General features: G+C 42.4%; 2 protein-coding genes across 7 annotated transcripts; both read left to right on the top strand.

The window, feature by feature from the left end:
• Positions 1-5507, top strand: asb14b (ankyrin repeat and SOCS box containing 14b). Of its 5 annotated transcripts, none has more exons than XM_051424548.1 (10): positions 1-90; positions 1046-1221; positions 1307-1359; positions 1449-1580; positions 1672-1830; positions 1929-2174; positions 2352-2520; positions 2608-3142; positions 4682-4835; positions 4936-5507. In XM_051424548.1, exons 2-10 carry the CDS (start codon positions 1097-1099, stop codon positions 5112-5114), a joined length of 1752 nt encoding a protein of 583 aa, XP_051280508.1. In that variant the 5' UTR covers positions 1-90; positions 1046-1096; the 3' UTR covers positions 5115-5507. The 5 variants fall into 5 exon arrangements, with proteins under 5 accessions (XP_051280508.1, XP_051280510.1, XP_051280509.1 ...); XM_051424550.1 differs by having other exon boundaries at positions 30-90; positions 1097-1221; XM_051424549.1 differs by lacking the exon at positions 1-90 and adding an exon at positions 196-529 and having other exon boundaries at positions 1097-1221.
• A 649-nt stretch (positions 5508-6156) lies between these two features.
• Positions 6157-19745, top strand: tasorb (transcription activation suppressor b). Of its 2 annotated transcripts, none has more exons than XM_051424784.1 (23): positions 6157-6576; positions 8186-8331; positions 8610-8702; positions 8788-8860; positions 9138-9229; positions 9321-9455; positions 9575-9699; positions 9809-9840; positions 10143-10248; positions 10504-10607; positions 10875-10984; positions 11402-11474; positions 11591-11665; positions 11948-12787; positions 13165-13475; positions 13591-13693; positions 13804-14669; positions 16073-16195; positions 16527-16686; positions 16779-16887; positions 17003-17181; positions 17607-17741; positions 17970-19745. In XM_051424784.1, exons 1-23 carry the CDS (start codon positions 6273-6275, stop codon positions 19220-19222), a joined length of 5547 nt encoding a protein of 1848 aa, XP_051280744.1. In that variant the 5' UTR covers positions 6157-6272; the 3' UTR covers positions 19223-19745. The 2 variants fall into 2 exon arrangements, with proteins under 2 accessions (XP_051280744.1, XP_051280743.1); XM_051424783.1 differs by having other exon boundaries at positions 17967-19745.
• The last annotated feature ends 1014 nt before the right edge of the window (positions 19746-20759 follow it).

Raw genomic sequence — 20759 nt, 5'->3', positions numbered from 1 at the left:
AATCTGTACATTCCTTCCAATGTGTTTTAGTTCCTCATTGTGAGGAACACCTCACTGTGACTGTCTACATATCTCACAAGCTATAAATGTGTAGGTAACCATCTGCTGCTTTGTCTTTATTATACAGACTTTGCTGTTCCCTATAAAACAAATCAGTAAAGCAACAATGTAGGTAAAACTTATTTATATGTACACAGCAGTCTCAGTATTTAATTTAGTTGTTTGTTGCATGTGCAATCAAATGAAATCCAAACACCTAATATTTGTCTACTGTTGTAGTAGGTGTTACTGCAAAAGTCATCCTGCTGTGTTTAATAATTACTGTGTTATGAGTGAATGTGCATATGAGCTGAATGGTGTCAGTAATGGCAGTGCTCAGTGGGTCACAGCCAGGTGCTGGCTGTAAAGACCCCGTGATCTGATATTTATAGTTGGAGAGATATAAATAACTGCAGCATGTAGGGGTACTGAGGAGCCTACTGGCTCTACTGTTGTTAACGCCACCGAAGGCACAGCCATTTGACTGAAGGTAAACACCATACAATACATAAATAATGCATCTATTGAGAAAAAACTAGACTGATTAGTGCAGAGTGTACAGTATAGACAATGTGTTGGACTTCATGGTTTGTTGAATTTCAAGGTTATGTTGTTGAATTTACAGATCATTTAATAGCACTCGTACTGTTAAAATTCATATTTAAGAAATGCTCCCATCAGTCATTTGTGCAGTAGGAACCTCCATGCATTTTTTGTTTTGGACACGCTGAGAAATACTGTAATATAAAACTATAAAAAATAAAATACTGTACTGTAGCTCTCACATGGCCTGTAAAATTAAGAGCTATAGGGCAAAATCAAAATCATTAGATCCAGTATCTTGAATACATTTAAGTGACATTTGACATCTAATTTAACAATAGGAATAAAGCTGTCTGCAACTACTCTGTGTTTAACTGTAGTGTGCTCAAGTTTACGTTTCCATGTTGGTATTCAGGGCTACAAGTTCTCAGGTACCAGAATTAATGATCTTGTTTACCTTAAGACTGTCTTCCCAGAGCAACCCCTTGTGCACTAAAACTTTCTGGACTAACAGATGAGCACAAAGACAGAAGATGATTTTTATCAATCGGAGGACGACTTGGATGAAGACGAGGCAACGCAATATATGATTGAACAAAGTCTGATTCAATATAGAAAGCTCAAAGGATTGAATCCAAGGTTAATCTCTCACCACCCAGAATTTAATATCTCTGTACAGCGTGCGTCTCTTGATCATTTGAATCCTTTTTATTTCTTTCCATAGTGATCTGAAACCCAGTGAAGACCCTGATGAGATTTTCAAAGCCATCAGGGAGGGTAAGCTGATGTAATTCTTTTACCTGTCGAACCATTATTAATCTTGCCAGAGGTTCTGATATATTCTGATAATATGTTTTTGTATTTAGGTGATGAAGATGCACTGAACAGAATTGCAGTGCAACCAGAGACTCTGTCCAGGGTTGATGACCGAGGGTGGATCCCACTGCACGAGGCTGCAGTCCAAGAGAATAAAAGGATACTTGAGATTATCTTCTCAGGTTGTAGTCAAGTTATTAACAATACGACTCTAACAAGTGATTCTTTTTTTCCGATTCTGGCATGTTGATTAGTTTTGTGTTTGGGTTCCAGCATCACCCCCAGGTGCAGTCCAGTGTCGTACCCTGAAGGGTGAGACTGCACTGTTTCTGGCTGTGGTTCATGGACTCAGAAAGAATGCCACATTCCTGTTACAGAACGGTTGTAGCCCAGATCTCCAGAACGATGAGCAGGATTCTCCATTAGTGGCAGGTATCTGACATCTGAATACAAAATAAACCTTTAGATCATTTTACAGACACCTAAAGATAGTTGCTAATTTTTTTAATTCTTCTCTCTCCTTTTCTTAGCTATTCTCAATGACCAGTACGACTTGGCCACGCTATTGCTTCGCTACAATGCCAAAGTAGACCAAACAGGACCACTAAACAGGACAGCTCTACATGAGTCCGCCTTCTTAGGCCTGGAGAACTTTGTCTATCTGCTCCTAGAGTCGGGTGCCGACCCGAATGCGTGTGACATCAAAAAGAAAACTCCACTGTCTCTGGCTGCACTGAATGGACATCTGAATGTGGTCGAGGTCCTGTTACAGAAAGGTATTTGAGATAAGGTGTTTTAACCTCCAATCACTCAGTGAGTTGATCTGAAATGTATGGTGCAACCGTAGAAGATAAAAAAAATCATCTATTTGTATGCAAAACTGTGGATAACTCTTTCCATACGGTTTTTCAGGAAATGGTCTATTGAATATATACTGAATATATATTTTGTAGGAGCTGATGTGTGGTGTGAATCGGAGTCTGGCACCGTTTTGTTTGATGCAGCAGCATCAGGAAACCCTGACATAATCTCCTTACTCCTGGACCATGGAGCAGATCCCAACCTACCTCTTTACAGTGGGCACCTGCCAATTCACCGTGTGGCCTACCATGGACACATACTGTGAGGAATATCTATATTACAGCATCTAGGTTTCTCTTACAGTTTGATCTGCTGTCATGTTCTTAAATGAGGACTCCTCTTTGACAGGGCCCTGGAGCACCTCATTCCAGTGACTAAGCTGGACGCTGTAAAGGAAAGTGGGATGAGTCCTCTCCATTCTGCAGCTGCCGGGGGACATGCCCATTGTGTGGAGATGCTGCTTAAAGCTGGCTATGATCCAAACTTCATGCTGCACCCAAGGGTGCGCCGCAACTATGATGATGAGCGCAAGTCTGCCCTCTTTTTTGCTGTGTCCAACAATGATCTTCAGTGCACCCGTTTGCTGTTAGAGGCTGGGGCAATGGTGAACCAGGATCCTCTCAACTGTTTGCAGGTGGCTCTTAGGCAGGGCAACTATGAGATGATCAACACATTACTGAAGTCTGGAGCAAATGTCAACTACTACTCCCGTGTCAACAGCACTCACTTCCCCTCGGCACTGCAGTATGCCTTGAAAGATGAGGTCATGCTGAGAATGATTCTGAACCATGGATATGATGTTAAGCGTTGCTTTGACTGTCCCTACGGCAACAGTTCCCATGACTACGCTCCTTGGACGACCTCAATCATTAAAGACATGGTGGTAAGGCAAAGCTTGTGTGAGAGAAAAATAGCGTAAAGCAAAAATGGGTTTTAAAGTCTGAGAATGTGCCCCCCACTACGGAAGCCCTAAAGGGCCACGCATTCATACATTTTATTTTCTCTGTTTTCCCGTGATAATGAGTTAATTTTCTTGAGATCTCGAGATAACGAAACTTTGGTTTCCCGAGATAATGATATAATTAATTCGAGATCTCGAGATAATGACTGTGATATGATAACTGCGGTCAAGCCAGCCGTTACTCCGATCTCCGTGGTCAAATCAGCCGCACTTAAATTTACAGCGTATTAACTTCCGGTTTTCAAAATAAAGGTATTAAGAACAGTAATAGAATAGAATAGAATGCCTTTATTGTCCCTGTACACATGTACGATGAGATTAAAAAGAGATAAAAAACGAGATTTAAGTAAGCTATAATTCAAACCTACATTTAAAATAAAATATGTTACATTAAAGTGTTTCATGCGCCCATGATGAATAAAAAACATACTTAATATCAAGCATTTCTACTGCACCAATGTGGAGAAATGCCAAAACAAAAGTTCCATATTTGTACCTTCAAGTGGCATATTTTCATACATTTGAGGTACAGTAAAAGGTACAAATATGGAATTTTATTGTTGAATTTCTCCAAATTGGTGCAGTAAAAATGCTTGATATTAAGTGTGTGTGTAGTCTTAGATGTGTAGAAGTCAAATATACCATCCATAGCCAGGAATTATTGAGCAATATGTTTACAGTACCTCAAATATGAGAAAAGATGCCACTTGGAGATACAAATATCATGGGCGCATGAAACACTTCAGTGTAACATATTTTATTTTAAATGTAGGTTTGAATTATAGCTTACTTTTCTTAATACATTTATTTTGAAAACCGGAAGTGAATACGCTGTAAATTTAAGTGCGGCTGATTTGACCACGGAGATCGGAGTAACAGCTGGCTTGACCGCAGTTATCATATCACAGTCATTATCTCGAGATCTCAAATTAATTATATCGTTATCTCGGGAAACCAAAGTTTCGTTATCTCGAGATCTCGAGAAAATGAAGTCGTTATCACAGGAAAACGGAGGAAATAAAATGTATGAATGCATGGCCCTTTAGGGCTTCCGTACCCCACCCCCATTTGTTTGCATGCTTAGTTTCACTTAATCCATTGATGGGATCATGACTATCTTATTTGATCCCATAGACTCTTAACAATTGATAAAGATTGCCTAATATTTATGTTTGACAAAACTTCAGACTACACCAAACACATAAAAAAAGGCAATTATAAGTTTCTGTCTCTAAGTGGGAAAAACTTTCCCAAAAATTACAGTATCTCTGAGCATTGATAACGAATGTAATAAGTAATATAATTGTTTTTTCACCTCTGTTCACTGAGCGTCCCATGAAACCCCCAAATAGGCCTCCGGCGTAAAGAATCTATAAGATAATATGAATGAATTCCACAGGGGTGCCAACACTTTCTTTCAGGGTTTTGCTTTGACTGCCGTGTGTCTTTGTCTCTTTCTAGTTCTGTGAGGTCATAACAGTGTCCTGGCTTAAGCACTTATCTGCTCAGGTGGTGCGCATCATGCTCGACTACACCGACCATGTCTCCTTCTGCACCAAACTTAAAGACACCTTGGAGGAGCAGAAACAGTGGCTGGAGATCTGTCACATTCAAAGTAAAAACTGCCACGATGCAGTTATTTTTTACCTGTCAGCAAAAGTGTATTGATGACTTTATGTGCATTCATTGAATTAACTGACTTTATTTACACACAGGAAATGCAAGGAGCCTGAAGCACCTGTGTCGGTTGCGGATAAGGGAGCATCTCAGTCGCCTGCGCTTGAGAGCCCCAGTTTTCATCAACTTCCTTCCTCTTCCTACCAGGCTGAAAGATTACCTACGCTACAAGGAGTTTGATGTTTACAGCAGGGGCACCATGTTTAACCCAGAGTGAAAACACATTTACAGTTGTCACAGATACCGCTGTGACAGAGGGACAAAGACAGTCACTATCCATTATCTGTTTGCCTTGATATTGTGTGTTTTGGAAAGTGCTTTCCAAGTACATGTACTTTATGCCTTACAATATTATTTGTACAAAACTGTATGTACTGTTTAGTTCTGTCTTTTAATAGTTACAGTGACACATTAATGCCTTGTTTAAAGATTTACTGTTATAGCAAATGGGTCCTAAAGGAAAAACATGCATGGGATTACATTAATATTCTAATTATTATTTCAAGCTCAGTCACATTTTATAATGTGAATACAGAATGTAATGCAATAAAGCATACAGCCAGTATCTAATTAAAATGTTTACAATGTTATTAAAAAAAACCTAAAATTACACATTTCTTTAGCCTTTCTTGTGAGATGAAGAATCTATGCCTCTTTATCATCACCTGGTGGTACAATGACGTATTACAAGAGTAGTATTGTTCCATAGGTTGGCATCAACCCACCTCAATAATCAGTAGTCATCTACTAGCCATGTCAGGATGTGGGGTAAAGCAGTGATACAAGGTGTTATAAAGTGGTGCATAATGATACAAAAACAAAATGTTAAAATGTAGAGTAATTATGTCCAGTCAGATTCATAATACTCACACATATTTCACTTCATCCCACAGCTTATTCCTGTTGTGTTCTGTTAAATGAGAGCATTATTTGTTGTAGCTTTATTCAATAAAAAAAGTGTACATAAGTTAGTATGCCAAATACAAACAAATAGTACCCAGCACAATACATGATTGCTGCTAACAAAAAAATTATATATATATTATTTTTTTTATTTATTTTTTATTTTTTTTAAAGAACACATAAAAAACAAAATAATTAAGCGTAATGAAAAACAAATTAATATTCCTAATAAGCACCACGTTCACTCACATCCCATCACTATATTAAGTGCCGCAGTATATCCCTCCGCCGCTGGGTGGCGCGGATTTCCTCGTATGTAAACATAGTGACGGCAGCGTTTTGCAGTGGTGGAGAAGAACGTGTACGTCATTTTCACAATGGCGGAGGCTGGGTGAGGAGGACAGTGTGTGTGTGAAGCGGCGCCGTAATCGTTAGAGCGACATTGCCCGTATTACGTGCACGGTGCCCGAAAATGGCCCTGAACCCCAACGCGGTGGGGAAAAGGGACTCAGAATGTACCGAGACGGACGATCACCAGCCGGAGGGTGGCGAACCCCTGAAGAATTCAGCCGCCACCTCGGCCACAGCCAACCAAAATGGCGATCAGGCTGGATGTGGAGACAGTGTAATGCCCGAACAAGAAGCCCCTGAGCGGCGGAGGAGCGTGCAGACGGACGCCCGGAGCTTTAGCAGTTCTCCCTCACCGGGCCAGAGACCGAGCGAAGAGCTGCCACGGAGAAATTTTCAAATCCCGAGGAAGATAAAAGAACGGAAAGGTGGTGCCATATAGCTGCAATTTTGAACAGACCCTGTCCTGTCTTTCATAATTTTGCTGCTGCATGTTGCTAGCCTGCTAACTAACGAGCTAGCTGGCTGGTTTGGTCGCTAGTTTAACTAGTTTAACTAAATGTTAACCCACAACGCAGGTTTTAAGTTGAATCATGCGTTATGCGATTACAGCACACGGATAGTCTAGTGTTGATGCACCGCGAGTTGTTACAGTAGCCATAGCTTCGGGTAGACCCTACTCAGGTATCCCAAGTTATCCAGTGAGAAGCAGGCAGTTAACGGGAACAGTTCCCGTGAAGGCGCCTGGAAGCTGCACTTTGAGGACTGCCCATTTGAAAGCCCACCTTGTTTGGTTTCCTCACCTGTTAATGGGACCATAGTCTCATTCAGTGCTGCTGCTGATGGTGTCATGAGTGTGTTGCAGCCATCACCTGACAACATGTGGGTGTCCCATTGACCTCAGTGAAGGGCATGGATTTATCCACCCCACCCGTCTATTTGAAATGTTTTCACAGTACTATGACACTTATTATGAACTCTTTTAAGTAGGGCTGCCCACACCCCTTTTGTCCCAGCTTGATGTGACTGGCATTTAAGAGCATCCCATCTGCACCTCACCTCCTCAGTGTACAGTACTCCACATACTCCCCATCATATTTCCAAAAAAAAGGCCGTAGTATCCTTAGCAAAGTGGCATATGGATAGTGGTTGTTACAAACCCTGCTGTGATACATCAGTTATTTGTATATATGCAAAGTTGAGCTGGAGTTCCTGAACATTTATGAGTCCCACAATGTGTGTTGTGCTTGCAGTAGCTTGTACCTCAGCAGGTTGTATTGTATGTAATGTACAAAATGTCTTATTGCCCAAGTTAGAAACTTAACTCTGGGACAGACTGTGTACTCTATCGGTATGTCTCCAGACTTCATTCTTTTGCCTCACACAGGGGATGTTTCGTACTTGTTACCCCACGGCTCGAGGCTGATGATTCTTCCACTCAGGTTGCCTGGAGTCAGAAAGTGATTGTTTCACCTCTTTGCATGTGTTTGGATTGACAGAATACACCTCATGTAAATGTAGACAGATACAGTCACCCGTATAGCGACTTGTTGATGTAAGGAATTCCTCTGTACTGTTGTTGACTAGTGTTCTTCCCATCCTAGTAATTCCCAAAGCACATTTCAGTAGCCTGTTGTGTTGAGCTGGCTTTAGCACATGATGAATGAGTTCACCACAAGACTAGATTCACTGCAACCCCACTGACCTGTTCTAATCATGCACAAAGAACAGGCACCAAGTTAACATCGCTTCATGTTCCTAGTGGCTTTTACATGAGAGCATCAGACTTAGATATCGAGCTGAAGTCTAAACACAGGACACATGTATCTTCTCCTTGTGCAAGAAAGAATCATGTTTTGGAGTTGATATCTTAATGTCATGTTACCCTGTAAATGAGAGAAGAGGAGGACAGGTCAGTTTGATTATGCTGCTTTCTGCTCTAGTTTGACTTAAAGTGTTTGTGTGGCATGCTACTTTTAGGTCTACGCTTACAGATGTTACAAATGCTAATCTACTGAGTCCCTTCTGTGTGTGCAGGCTTGTACCAGTTTCTGCCCCCCGACAGCCGGGAGTTTGAGAACCTCGTGAAGATCGTCTCCTCGTTTTACCTAGACTCAAAATCACGAGGAACCTTCTCCTACTGCAAGGCCAGACTAATACACAATGAGCTGCTGGAGAAGGAGGTTGGTCATTGTCTTCCTGTACCCCACACTGTCAACATGAGCATTTCAAACATAATAACACACTTGAAACATAATAATGCAATTTGAATAAGAAGTTCTTGATCAAATTCGTGTAGCTCATGTGACAGGAAAGAGCACATGCTGAGGGCAGGTTGTAATGAAATGTTTTCAGTATGTAATCTTCCCAGGGCACACATTGTGCCAGAGCCATGCATGTGAGAGTTTGTGGGTTTCAGACGGCTCTATTTCATTTGCTGTCTCCTCCCTTTGTGTGCCAGTTCATCGAGAAGCGGAGAGAAATGAAGCAGGAGGGGCGGACAGAACAAGAACTGACTGAGTCGTACTGTTTCCTTTATCCGGACAAATCCAAGGTATGGCTGATGGACAAGTTATAAAGCGTGTTGTGTTTGTTCTCTGTGTTTGTTCTGAACTTTTTATGTTGTCTTGTATGTTTAGCTCCAGTGGATCTGTGAGAAGGGTCTGTCTGTTGGACACTCAAGGATTACGACACTAGGAAATCCATCAATGGGTAAGTTTGTCTCTTGCATGTTGCTGTTGATTTTAAAAAGAGACAGTTTTGTTGTAGATAGGAGGTGTTATTGTTTAGCATTTGGACCAGAAAGTTACAACTGAAGACGGCTAATTCATGCCTTATCAGCTGGGAACAGCTCTGATATATGCAACAATATGTCGCTTAAATGTTGGTTCATAACTGACTACCCACTGAAGCAAAGAAATGATTGTGTGGGTAAACTTGAGTATGTTTATTATACCTTTCCTTTGATTCGGTTCTTTTGTCATTGTAGGTGTCTGTCTCTCCAAATATTCTGATTTGTTACAAATCAATCCCTTTGAAGTGGGCTCTTCTGGAGACATTATCATTTTTAAAGTTATGAGGGTAAGGCTACCGTTCTGTTTTCATTTTGTAGTGTTGACAGAGTTCTAACTCTTGCGGGACTTTAAGCTCACCAGTATGTTTTGTTTCTCAGGGCCGAATAAAGCACATCCATGAGAACATGCCTAAGAATGCTATAGAACCTACACCCAAGTTTGACTGTCACTTGTCTAAAAGTGCCAATAGGGTTACTTCTCTGCTGTCTTACAGGGCTTTTGAGCTCACACAGGTAAACATTGGTTTGTTTTCCATTCGCTTATTGTTCATATTGTGTTATTAAAGTGATGTTTTAAAGTTCTTTCTTGGACAGAAGTTGTAAGTTAATGCATCTTTCTTGCTATTTTTCAGCAATATTTTTTCGAGTTTGCATTTGACGAGATCAAGGCACGACCCAGGCACGTGTGCCCCTACGCTGTGGTTTCCTTTCAGTACAAAGGCAAGGAGGCTGCAGCAACTCCTATGATTGCACACAGGTACATATTCCTGCAGGAAATGGTGAAACTCAGGCGGTTTGCAAGAGATGTGTAACATCTCCACAGTGTGCTGTGTTTGTAAACAAGCTTTTGTTTCTCTCCTTAACAGGTTTAACACTATTTCCCCTGAAGGAAGTAAAGGTAAAACATATTTTTTTCTTAATATATTTTATAAATATGTAATGAAACATATAAGCCATTTCACACCAGGAGTGGAAAACTAGTTATTTTATTAATTACCTAAGATCTAACATCAGCACTTTAATTGACATGCTCACTTCTAGTCAGTTACAGAAGAGGACATTTTCAGGGCTAATTATCTAAATTATATCTGTCAAAACGTGGGCCGTTTCAGTGACAAACCAGCAGTTATGTGAACTCATGAGCCCTGCGTTCTTTGTATCATGTCTGACCTCTGACCTGTGCTGTTGATGCCTTTGCAGGGAAGAGCTGCTACACTCTGTGGAGTGGTCCACTAGTGAACAAGGGCCAGGAGTTATTCCCAATCTGTTTACGATCTTCCTCGCGCCCCTACCTCCCTTTCAAACTGTGAGTAAACCTTTAGTCTCTCATATAATTATGCATCTCTCGAGATAACACCTGCACTACCAGAATTGTTCTGTTAATCATTAAAGACACTTTTTGCCACAGAAGATTTTTATGTGCTGAGCTTAAACAATGCACGTACCTTTTGGGTGAGAAGAGAAAATTGGAATTCCATTGTGTTATATACAGACAGTAGTTATTGTTTCTGGAATTTGTTATGATTTGCTTTTTGATAAATCCCCATGCGCTCCCCTGCAGGCCTGAGAAACTGGAGGTAAATCGGGGCATGCAGTTGGAGCAGGTGAAGCGAAAGATTCCCTCTGTGCTTTTTTCTTGGGACACCTACAGCATATCACGGGAAGGTCAGTCCGGACTCCACATGTGTGTATCTCATAATTAAATGATAATAAAAAAAAGGCCTGTGGAATATAGGTAATAATGCATTACAATTTCTATAGCTATTCGAAATACATATACTGCATTGTGCATAACAAAAACACGTATCTTACTAAATCCATCCATTATAGACAAAGTGTTTGCATTTTTTCAGATTAAACTGAGCATACATTAACTACATAGATAAGTTATGGCTTGCCTCTGTATTCCAACTTTCTTTTCTTTGTCTGCAGTGATGAAGTGTGGGATGTCCTGCAGCCTGTTTGAGGTGGTGGATGGAAAAGGCAAACCAACCTGCGGCAGCTTGGCAGCGCTGGTCAACAAACTGGAGAGGGACAGGATGGTGAGTCACCCTCTAGCTGTTACCTACCAGCTTCTCGTGTTTGAAAATCCCCCAAGAGATACAGAATCAGTTCACTCGTCTTAGTGCTGAATTGAATTCAAATATTCTGCGTTTAGTTCATACAAAATTCCCTCTTGTTTCAAAATCGGAGAAAGGACAAGAATGAAAGTAAAGTTTGTCACATGATGTTGCATTTATGCATCATTTCATGTTCCACAAGAAAAGGGTGGAGAGAAAACATCTGTTTCATCTGCTATTCTTATTTAGTTTTTTCAGTAACTATAACCAAACACAATGTACACAAGGGATATGTACAAACCCTTCCAGCCAACAGACTGGTATTATGATCGCTCACGTTATCTGACAATGATAATACCCTAGTGAGTTCTGACTGTGGTGTCTCCTGTCCTTATTCAGGTGCTGGTGAAGTCCTTGTTTGACAGGGGCTTTCTCTTCCTGCTCTCCTCAGCTCAGATGGTTGAGTCCAAAGGTGCCAAAAAGCTTTTACTCTCCTCTCATAATTCTCTGTTGTGTCAGCTTGAACACCTACTTGTTCCCTTTCTGCAAGGGTTCAGCTTTAAAAACATGATTCTGTTTGTTTTCTAGAGCGGCGGGGGCGGGTGGAGAAGAACCTGCAAGCATTATTCATCTTTCAGGAGTCAAGGATGGTTGTCAAGTATTGTAAGTATTATTCACTGACTATCCATCCCTTTTTTTATTATTTGACTGTTTCAGCATCTGCATGAAGCTCACAACTGGACCGTTTTATTAGCAAAAAGAGAATGTTTGGATATGAGAAACAGATCTGTGAGCTAATGAACGCTCCTCCTTTTTAAAAAAAGTACATCGGAAATAGAGTTCAGTGGCTTCCATGTTGTAACCTGTTTTGGCTTTTCTTAAACTGCTGTCTCTAAAGACTGCAGTAGTCTTGTAAATGACACTGACACATGTCCTCCTTCATAGCATCAAGACTGTTCGAGCCAGAGCCGCTGACGGTGGAGCCCCAGCCTGCTATGCTGTCCTCCATGGAGCCCTTCATCCCTGCTCTTCACTACGCCTTGTTCAAGTTGCGCCTCAACCCAGGCAAGGACGTGAGCTCTGGGGCGGAGCGTCAGGCCACCGAATACCTAACTCGTATGGATTCGGGCACGGTGCGGCCGTTCATTCTGCCCGATTACAAACATAATGTGGACGATAAGACCAACCCGCTTCAAGTGCCCAGACCCAAATTTAACATGGAGTCTGTGCTGCGTTCTTACGTCCACAACCCTGCAAACTACATTTTACCTCTCAACAAGGCGAAGGACATCATTGAAAGGATACGGAACCCCGTACCCATACCCACACCGGCACCAGTGGAATACAGCCCCGTTTCTGACTGGGGTGGTTCGGACAGGGGCTCAGACAGGGCAGAGAGACCAGCAGAAAGGCTGCCCCAGGAGAGGCCACCTCCAGAAAGGCCAGCACCGGAGAAGCCAACCCCTGACAGCAGCAGACGGAGGTCAGGGTTGGCCCATTCTAACGGGGCCCAGTTGCAGCACAAGTCCCACATTGAGTCCCAACCTCAGCCCCCTCAGAGGTTGCGGCTGTCCCAGAACGAGTATGATAAAGACAAGATGAAGCAGTTGCTTAAGCTAATCCAGCTCCATAAGAAGGCACTAGTGAAGGATCCTGGGAAGGAACGGAGTGAGGATGGGGCTTGGGACGTCAACAGTCTGAAGAGAAAGTTCGAGGGAGATGAAAGGGGGGGCATGAATAAACACCAACGCACAGATCCGCTGAGTAATGGGGAACCCAGTAGAGGTGAGGATGGCTGCAGCTGTCAATGTAGCTTGATTTAGCTTGGTTTTGTCAGCCTCCAAAGTGAATTCTTCTGGAAGAATATTATATTATTCATTGCACTGCGACTAAGAAAACATTCCTGCCCATTGGCGCTATATAACAGCTACTGTATTTGCTTACATCAAAATCAAGTTACTTTATCATTGTTTACATTTTTATTTTTAAAACCCATTCATGTCAGGGTGCATGCGTTTTTGTTGCTATTTCAGATTGCAGTTCATTTTCCTGTGTGCAAGTGCAACAATTGCTATTACAATTGTTGAGGGTTCTGGATATTCTGGTACACTAATATACCAGATTTAGCAAATGCCTCTAATTAATTGCATGTGTCCTGCTAGGAGCCCAAGCAGACGAGATTGGAGATGAGGGTGGACAGAGCGACAATCTGACAGCAGTGATGGAAAGCATGGGCATCTATGACACTGACCTGAGGGCTCATGGTAACACCAACGCCTCAGCAGTCAACGAGACTCAACGCCTTCTCAAGATTCTCCTGGCTACTCTTAACAAAGCCGTGGCTCAGGGTTCAATGTCTGTGCAGTCAAACCACGGTGAACCGTCAACCGGTTCAGGAAGGGCGGAACCTGCCTTCGTTGACCCAGATCTTAGGAAACAAAATGAGCCAGCGTCACAAACAAACTACACAGAGGTGAGATGTAAACAGTTGATTCTAGGGTTGTTTTTTTTTTTTTATATATTACCATTACCATGCATTGAATGTGTTTGTAGACCTAAAAATAACTACTGGTGTTTTCTGTGTTAAGGAGGACATGGACTGTAGCCCTGGTAGTCCACTCAGCGCCGGCTCCCCGCCAGAGCAAGCTCACACCTCAGACAACACAAGTTGGGTTAACCCCGTCAATGAAGGTACCTCAATGCACTCAGTACACACAGACCTCTCCCTTGTAGGCTTATCTTGTATATTGTAGGCAGATCTGAGCATCACTGTGACAAGTGTCCTGTCTGTTTTCCTCCAGACAAAGCCCAGCCTTTTCCCGAGCCAGAGCCCGAGCCAGAGCTGGAGTCTGAGCCGGAGGCTGTGACGGTTGTAGAAAGCTACCCAGAGCCGAAGACACCTGCAGCCACGGAAGCAAAAAAGGCAGCTGCACCATCCGCGTTACCAGTCGTTGAGGAAGTTTCCTGCAGGCCCTCGATCAGCCTGGACACCATACTCAACCAGGAAGTTCACAGTCTTACCTCTGACATAAAAAATATCATGCAGACTCACCAAATCTGCTATACGTCGCAGCTACCCCCGCGGTTGCCTCTACGCCACTGCTGGCTGCCCAACAGCTGCTTCTCAGACTTTGTTGTACCCTTTGTCTCCCCTGTCCCAGTTCAGGGGCATGTCAAAGCACTGTGTGAGAAGATGGACACGTTGATCCCATCCCCACCTGCTCCCTCCAAGGTCACTTCACCACCTCCCCCAGTGACAACATCTAATCTTACAACACCACCCCCCACCCCTGTCCAGACTTCCAAAACTAAAGCAGAGCCCGCCCTGTCGAAGAGCACCACCTCTTCTAAGAGTGGTAAAGTGGTCGCTGTCAAGGAGACGGCATCCACTAAGGCTAAAACAGACGGCCCGTCAGCAGAGCTGGGGGGAGAGATTTATTCTCCCTCTCAAGTCACACCAGACTCTCCAGAGCCCAACTCAAAAAACCCAGGTCATGCTTCTGGGAGTGGGTCTGGCCTGCTGGCTGGCAGCCTCATTGGTCAGCTGAAGCCTGAGGTTTTCAGCAGCCTGGTGGAGATCTTTAAGGACGTCACAAAGAATACAGTCAAATTCTACATCTACTCTGGGGATGAGGGGGAGGAGAGCACTGTCTGCAAGGAGATCAAGGTACAACACAAGGTTACAATGTGGTCTTGAAAGTAGAGCAGCAACAGTTATTCATATTATCAATTAAAGGCGGGGTAAGCAATTCTAGAGAAATCCAATACCTTGACAAATACCATGATATAACACACATAACGACACCACAAGTAATGTAACTAATGTTAGCTATGGTATGTTGTGGGTTTGCCAGCTGTTGCTACGTTGCTGCTGGGAAGCTAACATGCAGAGTGGACGGTTTTCCAGAGCAAGCACACCAGCTTCAGACAGCAGTACTCACAACTGTCCTGCTACTATAGCTAACATCACAACAGCAGCATATCTTGGCAAAGTAGAAAGTAAGCTGACCATGGGCGAGTAATTTAACATTACCCGACGCACAAATCCTGGCTGAATGAACAAGTTAGTGTTGTGTGTCTCGGCCCATTTTTTTCCCTCCATTTACAGAGCCAGGGCTGTGTACAAACACCATTTTTTTTGTCAAGGCACACACAGAGCTGAAAGCTAGTGCACTATGAGAAAATATTTGCTGAATTAGACAAAAAGTGCATTGGACTAGAATCACTTTACCTAAAATTGCTTACCTCACCTTTTTTTGTTTGTTGGTTTCTCTCGCCTTTTTTGTTTTAAACAATTAATCATTTAGTCAGTAAAATGGCAGAAAAAATAAGTTTCCAGCACCCTTGGTGATAACTTCAACTTGCTTGTTTTATCCACCCAAAAGCCCCAAACCCTGTCTACTGTCTAATAATGTTCTGTGAATCAAAGTTATTATTACTAGGGCTGCACAATTAATTGAAATGTTATCAAAATCGCAATATGGTGCTGCATCCAAATCACAGAAGCTGCTGTTGAGGGACAATATGTGACTTAACTCTAAAGAAGTACTGTAGTGCTGCAGAGATGCCCTGGCCTACAAATCTTGTTCTCTACTTGTAAGAAAACATTTGGTAGAGACCCCAACAACTGTCACATTATCATGATTTTAAGAGCTTTTTCTTTCAGTGAAAGAGATCAAGAATCATATCTTTCAAAATATATAATAAATAAATATGATTTTCTTTTTTTACCATATCATACAGGCCTAATTATTACTTCTTATTCTCCACAGTTTCACATCCATTTCCCCACATTTTCATCTATAGATGTATTTTAGATTTTTTTTATTGGAGCCAAAGAGCCTCCACAGCTTTCTGCAGTAGTACATTGCACAGACATACACAAGGTAGAACACGGATCTACTGTTGGAATGTGAAAGGCCACACTAGCTCCTCTTTGTCACTATGTGTTTCACGTCTCAGTGCTCAGCTCTTTCCGTATCTTGTCAGTCAATACTTGTGCATGCAAGAGAGGAGGACACATTCATCTGTTTGTCTCTAACAATTACGTCTCTCCTGTCTGTCACAAAGGAGTACTTGAAGAGTCTAGGCAACAGCGAGTGCAGCCCACAGACGTTCCTAGAAAACAGCGGCAGTTTAGATAAGCTCCTCATCATCATTCAGAATGAGGACATCGCTGCCCACGTGCACAAGGTACGATCTGATCACCTCCTGACACCCTCTTCATTTGTCACCCTCTTCACTGTCACAGTCTCACCTCCAATATGTAGTTCAAATGACTCTTCACCAGTGGGCCGAGCAGTGATCAAACACCAATAATGGCATCATAATTATATTAATACATCTGCAGTGTTGTTTAGTTAAGTTACTTTAATTAATGGATTATTTGCACATTGTGTATATATACTGTATATATTACATGAAAACATTAAATTTAGTTGTTGTTTTTTTTATATGAAAAGTTTTAATACAAAAAGAAATCAAAGAACTCCATTTGTAAAAGTCTCATCTTTTCACCCTGCAGATTCCGGCTCTGGTGTCTTTGAAGAAGTTGCCTTCGGTGAGCTTTGCTGGAGTGGACACTCTCGACGACGTCAAGAACCACACTTATAATGAGCTTTTTGTGTCTGGAGGCTTCATGGTGTCTGATGAGTTTGTCCTCAACCCTGACCTTATCACACAGGGTAAGTTTTACTTTTCTTTGTGGGAACTGTGCAAGTTCATGGAAATATCAGTTGGACGATACTTCAGAGCTCATGTTGCTTGTGTTGTCCAGATCGTTTGCAGGGGCTGCTGAAGTTCTTGGAGGAGCAGAGCACCCCGGAACACCCCTGGCAGTGGAAGGTGCACTGCAAGTCCCAGAAGAAGCTTAAAGAACTGGGGAGGTCAGTATCTCAGTAGGAGCTCAACCAAAATGGTAGTAATCTAGTAGTGATCTTTAGCATCTTTAATCAGACTTGAGCTGTAAATAAATGTTTGGATCTACTTTTGCTGTTAAAGGTTAAACACCAACGCCATGGGGTTGCTGAACCTTCTTACAGCCTATCAGAAGAAGCACCTAGTGGAGTTCCTTCCTTATCACGAGTGTGACACCCAGTCGCGTCAGGCTCCAGATCTGGAATGCCTAATCAAGCTCCAAGCTCAGCACACGCAACAGCGGCACCTTATCTTCCTCACAGGTATCTTCATCCATCCCTTCATCAGTCTTCTGACACAAGCAAAAAACTACGACTTTATGTGTCAGTGTTGAGCTATTGGTGTGTTTCCTTTTTGCCTTTTAGTTGAATAAATTATATACATTATTAGAATAATATGAATAATTGACTATTATATTGACTGCAAACTCATTTAAAATTGTGGTGGAAATTCCGTAACAACTGATTCTATTCTTTTGTTTAAGCAGACGAAACTGAAATGATTTCTGTTATTATGGCCTTTACAATTTTGTCATTGCTATCTATAAAGTGTGTAACTTAATTTTTCCGTATGCATACGAAAAGCTGTAATTCTGAAAAAGGAACTACTTTTCTAAATTCACTTTATTACAGAAATGTGTACAACAAATTGCTCACCAAATTTTGTATCTTGTGATGTGTTTTTACAGAGAGGCCATTTGAGATGTTCCTACAGTACTCCAGAAATGGGATTGTGATAGGAAGCATTGATGACGTTATGAGCGGTTTTCACAGTCTGATTGGCTCCATCAATCAGAACGAGCTTCCAACACCGCCCTCTACTGGTGGGTAGCGTCAACAACAGGACACCAAAACCCTTTCGTGTCATCTTGGTGTACTGCAATTGCTTTGCTAAATTGCTTTATACCCTTTACAGTTATCTCGCCAGTTAAAGATGTCTGTACTACCCAGCAGTTTGATGCTGTTAATGCATCTTAACACACTTATTTGATAATATCTTCCTCTCCACTTTTCCATTTCTCTTTCTCTGCCCTCTCCTGCTCTCCCAGTAGTGAATGATGAGTGTGTGGAAGAGGAGGACATGTCATTAGACTCTGATGACGGTGAACCACCCACCATATCGGATCCCTCAGAGCAGAACCAGGAGGTTGAGGAGAGGAAGCCTCCACTGCCGCCTCCACCAGAAATGGAGGAGTTTCGTCCTCCGCTCCCAGAGCAGCAGTCCACCCCCGAGAGAACTCCAACGCTGTCTGACTACAGCGCTCTCAAAACAGCCATCTCTCAGTTCAAAGCCACCAACCAGATCGGTATAGGCTCTTCAGACATTGGCAGCTTATCGCCTGGAGGCTTTCCTGTGAATCCCCACCAGAGCTTCCTGTGTCCCTCAGCCTCCTGGTCATCCTACACTGGCTCTTCTAGCTATGCGGCCTCCCCGGCCTATCCTGCCTCACCTTGCAGCGGCACCCAGGAACAGGATTACCGCCCCCCAGCCTCAGCCTCTGCCACAGTCCCAACACCCCCTGTCATGGCCACACCAGGACCTCTAGCCAAACTGGCCTCCCTCCCCTTGGAAGTCAAACCTCCTCCTCCACCTCACCTCATGATGCTGGGCCACACGTATGGCTCGGACACTGGAGGAGTAGGGGCTGCTGGGAACTCTCCGCTCACCACCTCCATCCCCTACACAGACCATAATGACTTAGCCCAGCCAGGTTACATGGCTGGAATTCCTAAAAATACTAGTGTGACCCCCATGCAACACGATAGGACACGCAGTGGACCTGGGGAAGGTGTATGGGGGGCAGCAGGGACCAGTACTTGTGAGACTGTTATCAGCCAGGGTTTGGTCACATGTGGCCCAGTGGACCCAAGTGGGCTCCCTAACACTGGGGAAACCCTAGGAGGTAGCACCCCTGGTAGTCAGGGGGGCAGGACTCAGGTGAATTGCGCTGACAAGCTTGGACCTACTGTGGGCCTTCCCGCAGTGGCCACCAGGGGGGGCTCAGTAGTCAGACCTAAGCTACCTCCACATCAAGTGTGTGGTGTGGGCTATGGTAGTATAGGTGGCATCCCTGGACAGATGGACCATGGGCCTGTGCGCGGTGGTATGGGTCCTGGTTCTTTAGGGAGCTATCGAGGGAGAGGAGTCCCCCCAGTAGGACTTTGGCCTCGGCCAGGACGAGGACATGATCGGGGGGGCGGGACTGGAGGTGGACTTTGCTCTTGGGGTTACCCAGCAGGCAGGGGTGGGACACAGAATTACTACTCGGACTACTCGTACTCTCACAATTATGCCCCCGAATAGACAATCAACGTGATCAAAGGGGGCAACACAAACGCCATACTCTAGAGACTGGTAGAGCTGGCTGAATGTATATATTTCCTTGTCAAACACAATGATTTAAATCAGTAAATAAGGATCCTGGTTTTCTACATTAATAAAAATTGATACAGGCAGTGCCGAGTGTCCTACTGTCATATAAACTGTATGTACACTCTTTCCATGTGAGCTATTTGAGACCTTGTTCAAACCACTATATTTATATTTGCCAACAAATGTTAATGGCCTTCCAGCTTCTCGGAACTTATCATGTTATTTCTGTTTGTCCGGTTTTGAAACGGTTTGTGAACAAGGGGAAAGGCTGATATTTTTTTAAGGAAAAAAAAAAAAAACTAGTGAAGGAAATTTCACTTTTGCTGTTGGTTTTCTTTTTTTTTATTTTACATATTGTTGTTGTTAAATTCTATTAAAATAAAACCTTTCAAATCTTGTTTGTGTGACCAGTTTGATGACGGTGTCAAGCAAACTATTAAAAATATCAACCACAGGTGTTTTACTGTCCTTTCACTCAAAATATATAAATGGAGGTGGGAATTTAACCTTCAAATACAGGTAGACAAAGTGTGTAATATGGAAACCATTTAAACATGTAAAATGATTTTAAAAAACATTTTGATACACTGCAGTAGAAATCAATTTAATCTATTTTCTCCAGCTGGTTAAGCTGTGTGTGGGGAACAGTCTGGAGGAAATACAGCACTTACAATCCTTCTGAGACTCCAATCTGACTGCCATTGGCACCTCAACTCTGACACCACTGAAAGGATCATTAGGAGGGTTGATGTCTTCTCTGTGGGTTTATTGTATTGTTTCATTAAGTCAGTGGAGTATGTGGTGGAGAGAAACACCAGAGGGCGCCCTTCCCTCTTAATGTGGTAAATAGGTTAACACTTTATCTCCAGAACCCCATACCAGTTGTGCAATAGATAAGACATGGTATCTTTAAAAACTGTGTGAAGGAAAAAAAAAAAACATTAAATCAATTGCAGCTAAGATCCATCACACAAACAATAAGCAGAATGTTTTTTTACAGGACCCTACAACACACTGTTACATTTACAGCAGCAAACCCCACCATAAATACAGTTTTGAGGGTTGTGTTAGGGTCCTCTGAGGTGTTAATGATGTAGGGGGAAGAACACTGATATATATATTAAATTACTGTACATAACTGAATGGACTCTACAGACTTTTAAAGGGAAATAAAAACAGTGAGAGTAACATACTCTCAGCCTATAATGAAAATAAGGAAGTCATTTTTATAAATATTAGTGCATGTTTTGTACATTCTTTGTATATTTTGTAAAAGGTGTATATATATATATATATATATATATAAGTGTGTTGTTTGTATTACCTTTCTCTTTTCCTTTTTTAACTTGATGTGAAGTGTCTTTGAGTTCCTAGAAGAGCACTCTTTATATAAAATGTATTATTATTATTAAAAACAAAAATTAAGAAGTGCATACCTGTCTGTCTAATAAAAAGCAGGAATTGACCT

The sequence above is a fragment of the Dicentrarchus labrax genome, unplaced genomic scaffold (assembly GCF_905237075.1).
Source record: "Dicentrarchus labrax unplaced genomic scaffold, dlabrax2021, whole genome shotgun sequence".
Classification (NCBI taxonomy): Eukaryota; Metazoa; Chordata; class Actinopteri; family Moronidae; genus Dicentrarchus; species Dicentrarchus labrax.
This window is presented reverse-complemented; position numbering and strand designations above follow the sequence as displayed.